We start from the raw sequence: 16,441 nt of genomic DNA, 5'->3' as shown, positions 1-16,441 counted from the left end.
CAGCTTGTGCTTCATCCAGCCCAGCGTTTCTCATGATGTACTCTGCATATAAGTTAAATAAGCAGGGTGACAATATACAGCCTTGACGTACTCCTTTATTAGTGCATAAATATGGAATCTGAAAAAACTTGGTATAATTGATCTTATTTACAAAGCCAAAGTAGAAACACAGATTTAGAGAACAAACCTATGGATACCAAGGGGAAAAGGAGGGGTGGGTGAGATGAATTGGGAGATTCGGACTTGACATATGTACATTATTGATACTATGTATAAAATAGATAACTAATGAGAACCTATTGAGTAGCACAGGAAAGGCTACTGAGTGCTCTGTGGTGACCTAAATGGGAAGGAAAAAAAAAAAAAGGAGATAATATCTCATTCACTGATTTAACACTGTAGTTCAGTCAGTTCAGTTGCTCAGTCGTGTCCAGCTCTTTGTGACCCCACAGACAGCAGCACGCCAGGCTTCCTGGTCCATCACCAACTCCCAGAGCCTACTCAAACTCATGTCCATAGAGTCGGTGATGCCATCTAACCACCTCATCCCCTGTCGTCCCCTTCTCCTCCTACCTTTAATCTTTCCCAGCATCAGGGTCTTTTCCAGTGAGTCAGTTCTTTGCATCAGGTAGCCCAGGTATTGGAGTTTCAGCTTCAGCATCATTCCCTCCAGAGAAATCCCAGGGCTGATCTCCTTGCAGTCCAAGGGACTCTCAAGAGTCTTCTCTAGCACCACAGTTAAAAGCATCAATTCTTCGGTGCTCAGCTTTCTTTATAGTCCAACTCTCACATCCATACATGAGTACTGGAAATACCATAGCTTTGACTAGACGGACGTTTGTTGGCACAATAATGTGTCTGCTTTTTAACAACTATATTTCAATAAAAATTTTTTAAAAATAGTACAAAAAGTTACTTGTAAAACAAAAATAAGTGTTGGTTGGGTGCCTCATTTGTGTAAAGTGTGCAGGAGATAGATTTTAATAATTCTGCCTTTAGACTGCCTGTAAGATGAGGCAAAAACAGTGCTGCTTTTGCTTTTTAATATTTTATGCAATTAAATATCCATTAATCTTTGTCATTCCAAGGAGGGAAAAGAAAACAACCAGGGACAACAAAATGAGTACTAAATGGGACATAGAACAGTCTTGGTAATAGGTTCAGAAAAGAAGTTATCTAAGAAGAAAGTATTAACCAGCTTGCTACTAAAAAAAAAAAGTACTGTACACTTACTCTGCATCTTGATTTTTTTTTAATGATTAAAGTATAGAGAAATACTTCATTATTTTTATTAGTGACACATTGTTGCCAAATTTATTCAGAAGTACTTTTGCTAGGGCACATGCTCTTTTTGATATATTGCTAGTTTTCAAGATGGTGTCCCCAAGTCACACTTTCATCAGCAATTCATGAGGATGCCTGTTTCTTATAAAATAGCCACCACTAGGTGTAATCGCAATTTTCCAATTTAGTGGTTGAATATCCTAGTCCATCAGTTGTCCATTTTAATCTGAGTTGTTTGATTTCTTTTTTGTCTGTGCTGGGTCTTCGTTGCTGTACACCAGCTTTCTCTAGTTGCTGGGGTTCCTCTTGTTGCAGAGCGCAGGCTTCAGGAGTTGTGGCACATGGGTTTAGTTGCTTGGCAGCATGTGGGATTTTCGTGGACCAGGAATTGAACCCATGTGCCCTGCATTGGCAGGCAGATCCTTATCCACTGTACCACCAGGGAAGTCCTCTTTCTCATTTCTTTGTGAGAATTGTAGTTTGGTACTTTGTCTTACATTTTGCAAGTATTTATCTCATTACTATTATTTTATCTTTATATATATATATATTAACATATTTGACTTGCTAATGATTATTTTTGCTACATACAGTTTTTTTCTGGTTAAGTTTCTGTCAAGTTTTTCTTCTTTATGACTTCTGAATTTATTATCTTGCTTTTTTTTTAAAGCAACTTCTTTTATTCTGAATATTAAAGCCTCTGGTAGAAGTAATTAGTATATGATTAATATGCAGAAGAAACACATTAGCTTTTATTTTACATTTTAATTAAAACACTAATTATCTTTCTAGTCACTTTTTTTCAATGCTGAAGTAAGTTTATCAAATATACTTTTATGCCTAAAACAGTTTCTTATGGTCTCTGACAGTTTGCGCTTTTCAGAGGAAAGCTAATTTGTACCTTTTCTTCCCCAGTGGAGAGAGATTTTGTTCTTTCAGATAGTTTCAAAAATTTCTTCTTTATGATATGGTTTGGATTTAAAACACCATTCAAAAAAAGACAGTTGCGTCTTTTACATTTTCTTCACTTGTAAATACCTTGTATAATTCACTGTTATCTATTAACTATTCGAGAAAAAGTAGGTTTTTTTTTTAATAGCTATATTTAGCAACAGGCTCTTGTAAATCTCAATGTTCTTTTTCGATATTCAACAGGAATTGATGGCAGGTTAGTGAAGGGTAAAAAAACCCCCCAAACAAAACCCTCTTTCCTTTTACCTAATAAAAGAGAAGTTAATCCAAATTTTGTATTCTGGCTTTAAGTATAAAATTCAGGAAAAAGTGGACAATATCATAAAAATTAGAAGCAGGAAAGATTATATCTGTCTGGACAATTCGGTCTTTAAGGTCCAGCTTAACTACATTTCTTTTAAGGTGCCAGGATTTAAAGAGGGTTGTACTTTCATTATCTATTATCTATAATATTTCATTATCTGTTATCGATAATATTTCTGCTGTCTTTAGTGAACTTGATGTTCAGTTGAAGTAGTGAAAAATCCCTAGAGACGTGAGCGCGGGCGCGTGTGTGTGCGTGTGTGTGCGTGTGTGTGTGTGTGTGCGTGCGTGTGTGTGTGTGCGTGTGCGTGTGCGTGTGTGTGCGTGCGTGCGTGCGTGTGTGTGTGTGCGTGTGCGTGTGCGTGTGCGTGTGTGTGTGTGTGTTCGTTCCCCTTAGCGCTTCAGCTACATTCTAGCCTCTTCGCCATATTCAGGTCTCCGTCTCCTGCTGTATACAGAGGGTTCTTGTAGCCGCGGAGTGGAGACAGGGCTTAGATTCCCAGGTGTCTGTTTTCCCTCTCAGTGAAGAAGGGTGCGTGTCCCTTCCTCTGTGTTGCCCTGGCACAGGAGCAGGTCTAGTCTGAGAAGCAGAGGCTGGAAGGGTTTGTTGACATGAGGAGTTTGAATTCCTAACGCTGAAATGAATGTGGTGGTTGTAGGGACCAGAGAGGAGAGGAGTAAAGGAGTTGAACCACAAATTAGAGCTTGGCCAAGAAACACAATTCAGTCCTTGAAAAACAAACAAAATTTGGCTTACGGGAATTATCAGCATTGACATTTGTACTTGTGTTCATGTGTAAAATCATATTTCATCTATTCTAATATGCACATTTTCTTTTCACGTTTTTTTTTAAAGGCTGCTCCCCACGGCTGACAGGAACTTAGTTCCTTGACCAGGATTTGAACCGAGGTCAGAGCAGTGAAAGCACTGAGTCCTCACCCCTGGACTGCCAGGGAGTTCCTTTCTTTTCACATTTTAACATCTGTAAAGTTGGACCTCATTTTAAAATTAACGATTTGTCATAATTTAATTGGCCACATCTTTTTCTTAGCAGTACAAACGAAACTGTGTTATACAATCAAGGGCGCCTTTAATCTGATGAAGTGGAATAGCTTTTGCTGTAGAGCTACATAAAAGTAGCTTACATGGCTTACATAAAAGTTTGTGATCTTAGTCCTCAACTGTTAACATGCAGGAGCTAAGTTCTTCATGGTAAAATGTGTTTGGATTGCCGGGTCTGTGCTTCGCATTTCACTTTCAATTTAATGACAGTTTAGAGGCTGAAAAGTACAGTCCATGAGCTGTGGCCCAGGCTCACATCAAAGTGCATTTCACTGGCACACACACAAGTGGACTGAATAGAGGGCAGTATTAGGCCATGTAATTGATGGTGCCTGCCTCCTTTTTTGTCAGGATTCTTCGGAGCTTTGAAATTCTGGGTAGGTTCTGTGGACTGTCAGGATTCCTAAGTATTATTTAAACCATCAGCCGTCTTTTGACCATAAGTACTTGAAAACCCATCTCCTGCTGCCACAGCAGTGACCATTCTCCAGGGAACACTTGCTGTTGCTTTTGGACAGTGGTATAGCTTTACATCCTTCACTCATGTTTTTCCTGAGTGCTTTTTGCTAGAACCTGATTTGATCAAGCTTAAGAGCTGGAATCAAGATTGCCGGGAGAAATATCAATAACCTCAGATATGCAGATGACTCCACCCTTATGGCAGAAAGTGAAGAGGAACTAAAAAGCCTCTTGATGAGAGTGAAAGAGGAGAGTGAAAAAGTTGGCTTAAAGCTCAACATTCAGAAAACGAAGATCATGGCATCTGGTCCCATCACTTCATGGGAAATAGATGGGGAAACAGTGGAAACAGTGTCAGACTTTCTTTTTCTGGGCTCCAAAATCACTGCAGATGGTGACTGCAGCCATGAAATTAAAACACGCTTATTCCTTGGAAGAAAAGTTATGACCAACCTAGATAGCATATTCAAAAGCAGAGGCATTACTTTGCCGACTAAGGTCCATCTAGTCAAGGCTATGGTTTTTCCAGTGGTCATGTATGGATGTGAGAGTTGGACTGTGAAGAAGGCTGAGCGCCGAAGAATTGATGCTTTTGAACTGTGGTGTTGGAGAAGACTCTTGAGAGTCCCTTGGACTGCAAGGAGATCCAACCAGTCCATTCTAAAGGAGATCAGCCCTGGGATTTCTTTGGAAGGAATGATGCTAAAGCTGAAACTTCTGTACTTTGGCCACCTCATGCGAAGAGTTGACTCATTGGAAAAGACTCTGATGCTGGGAGGGATTAGGGGCAGGAGGAGAAGGGGACGACCCAGGATGAGATGGCTGGATGGCATCATGGACTCGATGGACGTGAGTCTGAGTGAACTCCGGGAGTTGGTGATGGACAGGGAGGCCTGGTGTGCTGCGATTCATGGGGTCGCAAAGAGTCGGACACGACTGAGTGACTGAACTGAAGAGCAGGACATTTAACACATTTTTGTTGTGTGCTCTTTGGAGTTTGCCAGGTTGTAAATGTTTTTTTTTTTGGTAGCAATCATTAACACAGCATATAGTGGCTCTCTTTCTGGAAAACACGACGTTTGTATTGGTGATATTCAGAAGATGAAATAAGAACTTCCCTGGTGTCCAGTGGTTAAGATCCCATGGTCCCACTGCAGGGGGCTCGGGTTCGATCCCTGGTCAGGGAACTAGATCCCACGTGCCACAGCTAGCACAGCCAAATAAATGTTTAAAAAAGAATGAAACAAATTGTGGTGGATCCTACCTGTGTCATATTTAATACATCAAATTAGAGTGTATTCTTAAAATTGTTATGTTTGGGCATATCTGTGGTTTATTATTTTTGAGTGTGGACAAAAATCTTACTGTTTTGAGTTATGCTTTCCAGACCACAAGAAAGGTCTAGTCATAGGTTTATTAGCTTTTGGCAATTTTTCATCTTTTTATGAATTTCTGTTATAATGCCTATTTTCTGCGAATCATGATTTAATTTGTAAGGACTCTCTTTATATTGATATTTGGGGACACTGATCACTTGTCATGCACAAGTTACACATAGCTTCTCCCCGGCTGCACCTGTCTTTTTGTGTATGGCATCTCTTATGTAGTTTGCTCTGCAGTAGTTTTTGTGGGCTGTTTAAAAACTAAGCATCTTTTTGTTCCTGCAGAAGGACCATGTCACTAGACTTTGGCAGTGTGGCCCTGCAGACACAAAATGAAGACGAAGAATTTGACAAAGAAGACTATGAAAGGGAGAAAGAGGTAAGTTATTCAGAAGAAGAATTCTAAGCCTAATCTTAAACAATTTTATATTCTAACCAAAATTAAATCATTTTGTGTCATTTCAAAGATTTATAGTTCTTCTTTTCCCCTACCCTGAAACTTGATTGGCATTTTAAACGGTAGATGAGTGGAATACTTCCTTTTTTTGAGACAAGAATAAAACACAACTGTGTATGATGCCATCAGTTAAATGGTTAGATTCTTTAAGATCTTTGCATTTAGGAGGTAGTGGTTGATCTTGGAAGCAGAGATACACTTGCATGGGCAAGTCAGCAAGGTTCTTTGCCTCAGTTATTCCACATCCTAAGTGGTGGCAGATGATAAACAAGCAAACAAAGGAATTTGTGTGAGTGATAATTTAGCACTGATAAGTGATAGGGAAACAAAATATAGTGATATTAAGGCAACTGGCTGGGAACCAGTTGGGAAGGTCCCTTGGAGGAGGAAATGTTTGAGCTGAGCCTTGAGTCATGAGATGAAGCAGACACCGAAGCCCAGAAGGAGTACTCTAGCCCAAGATACAAGTGTTAAGCCTGGAAATTGAGAAGAGAAACCTCCATATCTGTGAAATAGCCAGAAGGCTGTGGTGTTGGGATTATGTGAGCAAGGGGTTAGTGGTGGAGGCAGGTGAAGACGTGCCAGATCATGGGATGTCATGGGAAGATGTTTGTATTTTTTTCTAGGAGTAGTGGGGAGCCAGTGGAGGATTTTAATCAGGGAAGTGATGTCTGTTTATATATTTGAAAGATCTTTCTGAATGCTGTGTTTGGGCGAATAGATTTAAGGAGAAAAGGAGTAAGTGTGTTTACACTTGGCCCAGTAGTAATAGTAGCAGCCGGTGGGAATCAGTTTGATTGCTATGATTGTTTTTAGTTTGAGTCAGATTTCTTGATTGACTATAATAACAGGTTTTTGTACTGAATGTTGATATGACCCATTTTCTTTTTTTCTTTCAAGTGTTTTTTAAATTTTTTATTCATTATAGTTGACTTACAGTGTTGTGTTAGTTTCAGGTGTCCAGCAAAGTGATTTATTTATCTTTTTAGATACTTAGATTCTTTTTCATTGTAGGCTATTATAAGATACTGAATATAGTTCCCTGTGTTATACAAGAGGCCCCTGCTTGGTTATTGCTTTTACATATAGTAGTGTATATATGTTAATCCCAAACTCCTAATTTATTCCTCCTCACCTTTCCCCTTTGGTAAACATAAGTTTGTTTTCTGTGTCTGTGGGTCTATTTCTGTTTTGTAAATTCCTTTGTATCATTTTTTTAGCTTCCACATATAAGTGATATTACGTTTGTTTTTACTATCTGACTTGCTTCACTTAGTATGATAATCTCTAGGTCCATCCATGTTGTTGCAAATGGCATTATTTCATTCTTTTTTATGGCTAATATTCCATTGTGTATATATATCATTGTGTAAATCTTCTTTAACCATTCATCTGTCAGTGGACACTTAGATTGCTTCCATGATATGACTTATTTCCCAATATGTCAAATAATCATTTTGTCTTGCCTGGAAAATCCCATGGATGGAGGAGCCTGGGAGGCTGCAGTCCATGGGGTCACAAAGTGTCGGACACGACTGAGTGACTTCCCTTTCACTTTTCACTTTCATACATTGGAGAAGGAAATGCAGCCCACTCCAGTGTTCTTGCCTGGAGAATCCCAGGGACGGTGCGGCCTGGTGGGCTGCCGTCTATGGGGTTGCACAGAGTTGGACACGAATGAAGTAAGTTAGCAGCAACAGCAGTAGTTACCATGGACCATTTGTATTGATTGGAAGCAATGAATGGGGTCAGTTGCCCACATGGCTGGCAATAGCATTAGGGTAGAGACAAAGCTGGCAGCTTGGTGGATTTTGTTTATAGACATGTACTGTTTGTTTGCACAGTGTTTTTGAAAAATTGAATCTAAATTTAAAGATGGAAAGTTTCATGTAGCAGAGTATCTGGCCTGTCTTGAAATAGGCCACATGTGGCCTGAGTCTTCACACACTAGTAGGTGGGCTGGAGCTGAGCAATGGCTCTCCCATCCAGCTGGCCATGGTGCCCCCCACCCCAACCCCTAAACAAAACAAAGCAAAACATGGACTTGTGCCCTTGAACCCACTAGCTTCAGTCTTGTAAATTCTCTGCCAAGTCATCGAGGGCATTGGAGTTTGTGACCCTTGCCAGGATTTCCAGATTTTGATAGGGGCCTTCACAAGGATTGCTGTGGCAGAGATGGGGTTGAGGGTTCTCTGTTACTTTTTGAACTCACAGCATGGGTAGTTCACTGGAATTTAGCTGCTGGGATTCTTGAGAGGATCAGTTTGAGTTATTATTATACTAGACTTTAAAGAAGAGAAAAAATAATCCTGACAGGTGATTTTTTCCATTGGAAATGGTGGGTAGGATATTAGAGAGAACTTACTGCCAGGTGTATTGTGTGGTGAAAGTTTTAAACATGGTGTTGGTTAAGGAGACAGTTAATTCTAGATGATACAGAAGATAGCCATTGGGATCGTTCTTTGATAGATTATGTGCTGGAGTAGGGAATTTCCAGAGGAAAAGGTGATCTTAAGAGGTTAAGTATTTGAGAGTGAGTGTTTCTAGCACATTAGAAGAAAATAGCTAGCTAACTTCGACTCTAACATGATTACTATGGATAATAAATGTTATCCATATGTTAATGAATGTTGTGTTATCCATATGTTAATAAAAAGTGTTTCATATTTATTAATAAGTATTTTACCTTTTTAAAAAACAGCTGCAAAGGAAGAAGTGAAATCAGATGTTAGAATTTCAGCCAAAAATAAAATTCAGAATTTTTCTAAAATTTCAGCCGTATATATATTTTGTCATCAATTGGTCAGTTTAGTCACTCAGTCGTGTCCAACTCTTTGTGACCCCATGGACTGCAGCACGCCAGGCTTCCCTGTCTATCACCAACTCCCAGAGCCTACTCAAACTCATGTCCATCGTGTTGGTAATGCCATCCAGCCATATCATCCTCTGTCATCCCCTTCTCCTCCTACCTTCAATCTTTCCCAGCATCAGGGTCTTTTCCAATGAGTCAGTTCTTCACATCAGGTGGCCAAAGTATTGAAGTTTCAGCTTTAGCATCAGTCCTTCCAAAGAATATTCAGGACTGATTTCCTTTAGGATTGACTGGTTGGATTTCCTTGCAGTCCAAGGGACTCTCAAGAGTCTTCTCCAACACCACAATTCAAAAGCATCAATTCTTTGATGCTCAGCTTTCTTTATAGTCCAACTCTCACATCCATACATGAGTACTGGGAAAACCATAGCTTTGACTAGATGGACCTTTGTTGGTGAAGTAATGTTTCTGCTTTTTAATATGCTCTCTAGGTTTGTAATAGCTTTTCTTCCAAGTGTCTTTTAATTTCATGGCTGCAGTTAAACCATCTTCAGTGATTTTGGATCCCCCCAAAATAAGGTCTGTTACTGTTCCCATTGTTTCCCCATCTATTTGCCATGAAGTGATGGGACCAGATGCCATGATCTTCATTTTCTGAATGTTGAGTTTTAAGCCAGCTTTTTTACTCTCCTCTTTCACTTTAATCAAGAGGCTCTTTAGTTTTTTGCTTTCTGCCATAAGGGTGGTATCATCTGTGTATCTGCTGCTGCTGCTGCTAAGTCGCTTCAGTCGTGTCCGACTCTGTGTGACCCCATAGACGGCAGCCCACCAGGCTCCCCTGTCCCTGGGATTCTCCAGGCAAGAACACTGGAGTGGGTTCTGTGTATCTGAGGTTATTGATATTTCTCCTGGCGATCTTGATTCCAGCTTTGTCTTGGCGAGTTAAAAATAATAAACCACCTGATCAAACCTAAGTTCATTTTCATATCCAGAAACCTTTCCACCTCTTCAGTCTCCCTGACCCTACAGTAGCAGAATAGTTTAAAGTCTTAAGAAGTTAAAAAAAAGAGAATAATCTTTTCATGCCTGCCTAGTTGAGATTGCTTTGGGATTGCCAGGCAGATTAGAGTGTTAGCACTGGGCTTCCCAGGGCTGCCTGCCAATGCAGGATATGCAGGTTTGATCCCTGGGTTAGGAAGATTCCCTGGAGGGGGAAATGGCAATCCACTCCAGTGTTCTTGCCTGGAAAATCCCATGGACAGAGGAGCCTGGCAGGCTACAGTCCATGAGGCTGCTAGAAGTCAGGCATGACTGAGCAGCACACACACATACACACAACACATACAGGGCTAATGCACATTGCTTTCTCTGCTTAATGAATCACTTTGTATTCAGTTCATTTGTGTAGGGGGAATGCTTCCATTCCCAAAGATGTCCCAAGTAGGCCATATCTGTCTCATGGGCTACTTTGCTAAGGACTTGTGAGATTTCCCTCTCTGTAAATGGCACAATAACCACTTTAGAGGTTCTGACTGTCTTGTATAAATGGCCAGTTGCTGATACAACATGCTTTACCAAGCCGTTTGATTTTGACACTTTGGGATCAGCTGGGATTTTGTCCACACTTGCCCATAAGTCAGTGAATAAGCCATAGTCAACTTCCGGCCTCCATGCCATCCTAATTTGCACCTCTACAGTGATGATCTGGACTTTACTGTTTCTATTCCCTCCCTTGTTTGCATCGAAGAGGAAATGGAGAAAGTGCATTTAATCTTTGGAAAAGGAAAGAGTTTATTAAAGTGATTTCAATATTCAGAGGACAGTTGGACCAGTGGAACCTCAAGACACAGACCACCACAGATAGACGCATATTTTGAAAAAGAAAAAAAAAAGAAAAATTCCAAGAATTTTTCAGAAAAGTAAGGCACCATAATCATCTCTGAATCACCACAGTTCTGAATGGTATATTGGCAAAAGTTTGGCCGTTGTGTTCCAAGGCATAGCAGACAAGTGTATAACCCACAGCGTCACCAGGGTTTCACTCGAAGCTCCACCTCTTATACAGTGAACAGAATGGATTAGAGTACAGGCGAGGGAGGGTGAGAATATGATGGAGCTATGCTATCATGTCAGTTAATATTCATATCACTCTTCCCTCACAACTTATTGGAGTTCATTACTTTGAGAACTACCGATGTAGCTGTCCTTCTTGCAACTAAGTAGACCTCATCCAAAGTAATCTAGGCAAATTTTTACTTGTAAAGCTGGTCCAGAGAAGAATTCAAAAACTCTTTCCTTAACTCATTCATAATGTAACAATAGTATCACTGCCTCAACTGACATGTGTTTGAGCAAACTCTGGGAGATACTGGAAAGACAGGGAAGCCTGGTGTGCTGCAGTTCATGGGGTCACAGAGAGTCAGTCACAGCTTAGCTGACTGAACAACAGCAGCAAATGTTCAGTTCAGTCGCTCAGTCCTGTCCTGCTCTTTCCGACCCCACGGACTGCAGCACGCCGGGCTTCCCGGTCCGTCACCAGCTCCTCGAGCCTACTCAAACTCATGTCCATCTAGTCGGTGATGCCATCCAACCATTTCATCCTCTGTTGTCCCCTTCTTCTCCTGCCTTCAATCTTTCCAAGCATCAGAGTCTTTTCAAATGAGTTAGTTCTTCACATCAGGTGGTCAAAGTATTGGAGCTTCAGCTTCAGCATCAGTCCTTCCAGTGAATATTCAGGACTGATTTCCTTTAGGATTGACTGGTTTGATCTCCTTTTGCAGTCCAAGGGACTCTCAAGAGTCTTCAACACCACAGTTTAAAAACATTACTTCTTCAGCACTCAGCTTTTTTTATGGTCCAGCTCTCACATCCATACATGATACTGGAAAAAACCATAGCTTTGGCTAGATGGACCTTTGTTGGCAAAGTAATGTCTCTGATTTTTTAGTATGTTGTCTAGGTTTGTCATAGCTTTTCTTCCAAGTGACAAGCATCTTTTAATTTCATGGCTGCAATCATCATCTACAGTGATTTTGGAGCCCCCCCAAATAAAGTCTGTTACTGTTTCCATTGTTTCCCCATCTATTACTTCCATTACTTCCCCATGAAGTGATAGGACCAGATGCCATGATCTTCATTTTCTGAATGTTGAGTTTTAAGCCAGCTTTTTCACTCTCCTCTTTCACTTTAATTAAGAGGCTCTTTAGTTCTTTGCTTTCTGCCGTAAGGGTGGTGTCATCTGTGTATCTGTGGTTATTGATGTTTCTTCCAGCAGTCTTGATTTCAGCTTGTGTTTCATCCAGCCTGGCATTTCGCATGATGTACTCTGCATATAAGTTAAATAAGCAGTTAATATAAGTTAATTAAACAACAAATGTAACAGTGTGATTTTGCAAAACATTTTCCACCTAAAGTCACTATGTAATTTCATCATGGAATATTACAGAGATATAGTTGTTGCTGTTGTTGTCATTGTGGTTGCCAAAAGCCCCAAAGTTACTGGTAAAGCCACATGTGCTTTAAGGTAGATTGTCATTTTGCTGGAGCTGGCGTGTACTTTCTTCAGTGTCACCAGTTCTGCGATTATTGTTTGGTTGTCCTGTGGCTCAGTGGTAGAGAATCTGCCTGCTGTGCAGGAGATGTGGTTTCAATCCCTGGGTTAGGAAGATCCCCTGGGGAAGGGAATGGTAACCCACTGCAGTATTCTTGCCTGGAGAATCCCATGGACGGAGGAGCCTGGCGGGCTACAGTCCATGGGGTTGCAAAGAGTCAGACATGATAGAGCGACTGTAACTCACACATGAATGTATTTTGGAGCCTGTGGTTTGGGGTAGAAGGAATTAGTAATTTGTGCTTATCAAGATAATACTTGCTGATGATCGTTCTCTTAGTGATGTATTCAAAACCTGGAAAATAATCTTGAGTAGAAAGATAAGTGGTTTGAGTAGCAAATGGCAGACAGAAACTTGTACCTGGGAATACAGATTTGAGTCCCTCGTGGTTTTTATACTGGTACTTCTCTGGAAAATAGTAAGCTCAGTTGAGCTTGGAATGGTGTAGTCTAAAGACTGTTTCCATCGCAAAGCCTTTCTTCTACTTTTAACTGCCTTGTTTGATTACTTATGGATACATTTTTGATGTTTTGTCTCCACTAGGGGGAGTTGTAAAGCTAGCATTTGTTTGCATTTAATATTCTTTGATTTATTTAGTGAAATTTTCTTGTCATCACCTAAGTGAAGCAAAGAAACAAATAGTGGAGTGTTCATATTGTATTTTTTTTTTGTTGTTGTTCATATTACATTTTGTTTTCCTTTAGCAGTTTCTTACACTTTATCTGGGACTTTCCTGGTGACTCAGTGAGAAAGAATCTGCCTGCCAATGCAGGAGACCTGGATTCAGTCCCTGGGTCGGGAAGATCCCCTGGAGAAGGAAATGGCAACCCACTCAGTAGGACTGCCTGGGAAATCCCATGGACAGAGGAGCCTGGCAGGCTGCAGTCCATAGTGTCACAAAGAGTCAGACATGACTTAGCGACAACAACAAATACTTGATCTAGATGTTGCCTTTGAAGTGTTTCCCATAATATATAGGCATTTTTCAGGAACTGTCACAATGGGAACAAAAACGCTGAACTCTGGCTGACACTTACTTGTATACACACAGGTAGGACTGTGTCTTCCAGTGGCCAACTGAATGTCACGTGGAAGAAGATAGGAGTGGGAATGGAGAGACTCAGGCTCCCCTGCCGGCCCAGGGGCTGTAACTCTTGCTTTTGTGGGCGTGCCCCTCCCCTGCTCTCGGCCTCATCGTGCTCACCTTTAGAAGGAGAGATTGGCCTGGAGGGTCTCCGGTGTTCCTTCCAGGCCTAAAGTTCTCTTAGGTGTCACTTGCAGTGTCGCTGATATTTGTCTAATAAACGTTGCCGTGTTTCTTTTACAGATGTGTGGCAATCTAGGCAAAGCCTTCCCCACTAAGATTATAAAATTTGTTTTACCTAATGGAAAGGATTAAAAAAAAACATTTTGCATGTAGTATAATTCATAGACTAATGCTCTAGCTGCCAAGTTATTTGGCCCTTTGTCGGTCCCATATTGGGCCTTCTCAAGGATGTTTTTATTAATAACTTGGCTCTGAGGCTAAGATGAAGATTCTACCTAGTGTGTATCCATGAAGGCATCATTTCACAATTCGTATTTAAAAATACCGGAATCGGTTCAGCAGTGTGCTTGTAGGGCAGCTTGTTCAGAAGGCAGATGAATGCTGTCCACACCATTTGCTGCTGTTCTCTGGGGAGAAGATGTATCATATGCTTTGTAATCTGAGAACTCTTGCTTTCATGAATATCAAGGATTATAGACTCTGAAGACAGTCTGTTGAGTTAATTTAAGCTGAAGAATCTTAAGAAAAGGTTTACATGTTCCTTGTTTTACGTTCCCCTTGAACTAGGCTTTTTGGCTGTTCTATGTAGATTATTGTAAAAGTGTTTTGTTGCTAAAGTTCTTTGAATGAAACGTCCTCAAATAATTTTTTTTTTCTTTATTTTTTCAGGAACAAACACACGAGCTAGTAAACGGAGAGGATTTTATAGACTAGTTTAAAATGCATTTCAGCAGGGGTCTTAACAATGCAAATTATCTTTTTTCTAGGGAAAGTATCTCTTTAATTATTAAACTCAGTTGATAACTCAATCATATCCCACTAAGAGGATTGTATTTGCAACCAAAAGACAGTATTACTTCCACATTTGGAAGTAATAAGGGGAATTAGATCTTGGCGTTTATAAGGATTGTGATCTTTGTTCTTGAATCTGTATTAGGTAGTTGGGTGGATCTTTAATGAGGACATTTTATAGTTTCTAAAATTTTCTGTTTGGTAACCTGCATAAGTTGATATGATAATTTTGTGTTTTATGGCACAAGCTTCAAAAGCAAAATCTATTTGACAGTTGTATGAGGAGAGTACCCTTTGATCCCAGGAATGGAAGCCTGGGGCAGATGGTATTTTGTTCCCAAATGGCCTTATTGGGAAGCTCATTTAACCTCTCTCTGTCCTCAAAGTTATAGAGCCAAGGAATATAGCCCAGCTATGACAAAGATCTTGAGAAATTTTTTGGAGGTGAATGAAGTGATTTAAAAATGTTAGTACATTTTGTAAAATATTTTATAAAACACTAAATACAGTAGGGATGTTTTACTGCTTGACAAGTTTACCTGTGGATCCAGAAGCATTTTGAGGAACTTAATTGCTTATGCTCAAATTAATTTTGTGGTGTCGCAAAGAAAGCTATAAGAACTGCTTAATTATTGTGTAGCTTTTTCTATCTTCATGGGAGGGGGTGGAAATTGTACTGTTTAGATGTTCCTATTAAGGTTTTTCTGAATTATAAGGTTGTGTACTTGAACTTCACTGAAGGTTTAGAAGAGAATGTTTTTTCTTTATAGGAGTCCTTATTTGATTTAAGTATAAAACATTTATTTTGAGTTTATTCCCTGTGTTATACGTGGGTATAGTCTTTTTCCTTAAAGTTCTCGTAGGTGCTTTCTCTCTCTGTGAATTTTGTCCTTGTAAAGTCACTTCGCCACCTTTCTCTTGAGTCCCTTTGTGGTGTCCTGCTATATTGATGTGTTCTGTTTTAGTGTTTGTTATTCTTTATATCTTTAGGTCAACTCTGATATGGCTAATTCACAAAATGGCTTTTCAGTTACCTCTGTGAGCAGGTGGCCAATAAGTCAAGGTCCTGGTTGTTAATATCGATTTCATCAAGATAACTTTTCATTGGAATAGAATATTTTTCTATTACTTCGTTATTAGAGAAACCAATGTATCGAGAACACCTTCAAACAAACAATCCACTCAATGTTAGAAATACGTATGTGGGTAAGGAAGTGTCCCCCTTCTCCACCTCACATACCCCATTCCATTCCCAAGTTTGACTTCACCAAAACTCTGTTAACAGTTGGGGCATTCTTTTCAGACATTTCTTAGGATAGTTTTATTTAACTTTTACTATATGCATTTTAAGAACATCTTTTAAATTATAAATGTAATACTCAGATATGTTTTATAGCTACACTTCATTTCTTTCATTCTAATGGCAGAGAAGTAGGGGGAAAAAAACCTGCCATAGACTAAGCAACATCTCATTTTTTCTTCCGGATTTTTATAGAGTATTAATATCTTCAAAACTGATTTATTACATAATTTTATGGGATTGATTTATATACTGTGGAGGAACTCGGTCAATTTACTAATAATCTAACTGATGCTTAGGTTTAAAGAGAAGTCGTTATAAGCAGTCCTTTGACCCTTTAGTAACATGTTTGAATCTTCTGATTCTTACAAGTTTTAAGTCATTACATTGGGATTTGAAAACACTTACAGATATTGAAATTCAACAAATTAGACAATTTATTTGTCTCCTTGTCACAGTTTATCTTGAAACTTGAGTGAATTTAGTTGTTATAAGGCAGAATGCTAAAGATATGATTTTTCTGGAAAAAGATTGGAGAGCAAAATCATGTGCTCTTATGTCAGTTTTATTTATACTTTTGAGATACTGTATCCATAAAAACCTGAATCTTACAGCCTTCTTTCTACTCAACTGTTTATAAGAGCCAAGCATTGTGTATCGTTTCATCATTGGAATTGGATGGCTCTCTAGTCATTGGTTACTCCCCAAGAGGTTTCCATCATACTATTGGTGCTTCTAA

General features: G+C 39.7%; 1 protein-coding gene across 1 annotated transcript in view; it reads left to right on the top strand.

Annotated features, from left to right (window-relative positions):
* The first annotated feature begins 5,755 nt into the window (after window positions 1-5,755).
* CEP152 (centrosomal protein 152) overlaps window positions 5,756-16,441 on the top strand; it is a 94,338-nt gene continuing 83,652 nt past the window's right edge. Inside the window, exon 1 of the mRNA XM_068966184.1 lies at window positions 5,756-5,842. Coding sequence (XP_068822285.1) covers window positions 5,756-5,842 — 87 coding nt within the window. The remainder of the gene's footprint in view (window positions 5,843-16,441) is intronic.

The sequence above is a fragment of the Capricornis sumatraensis genome, chromosome 2 (genome assembly GCF_032405125.1).
Source record: "Capricornis sumatraensis isolate serow.1 chromosome 2, serow.2, whole genome shotgun sequence".
NCBI classification, from domain to species: Eukaryota; Metazoa; Chordata; class Mammalia; order Artiodactyla; family Bovidae; genus Capricornis; species Capricornis sumatraensis.
Note: the sequence above shows the minus strand (reverse complement) of the source record. Positions and strands in the feature narration are given on the sequence as shown.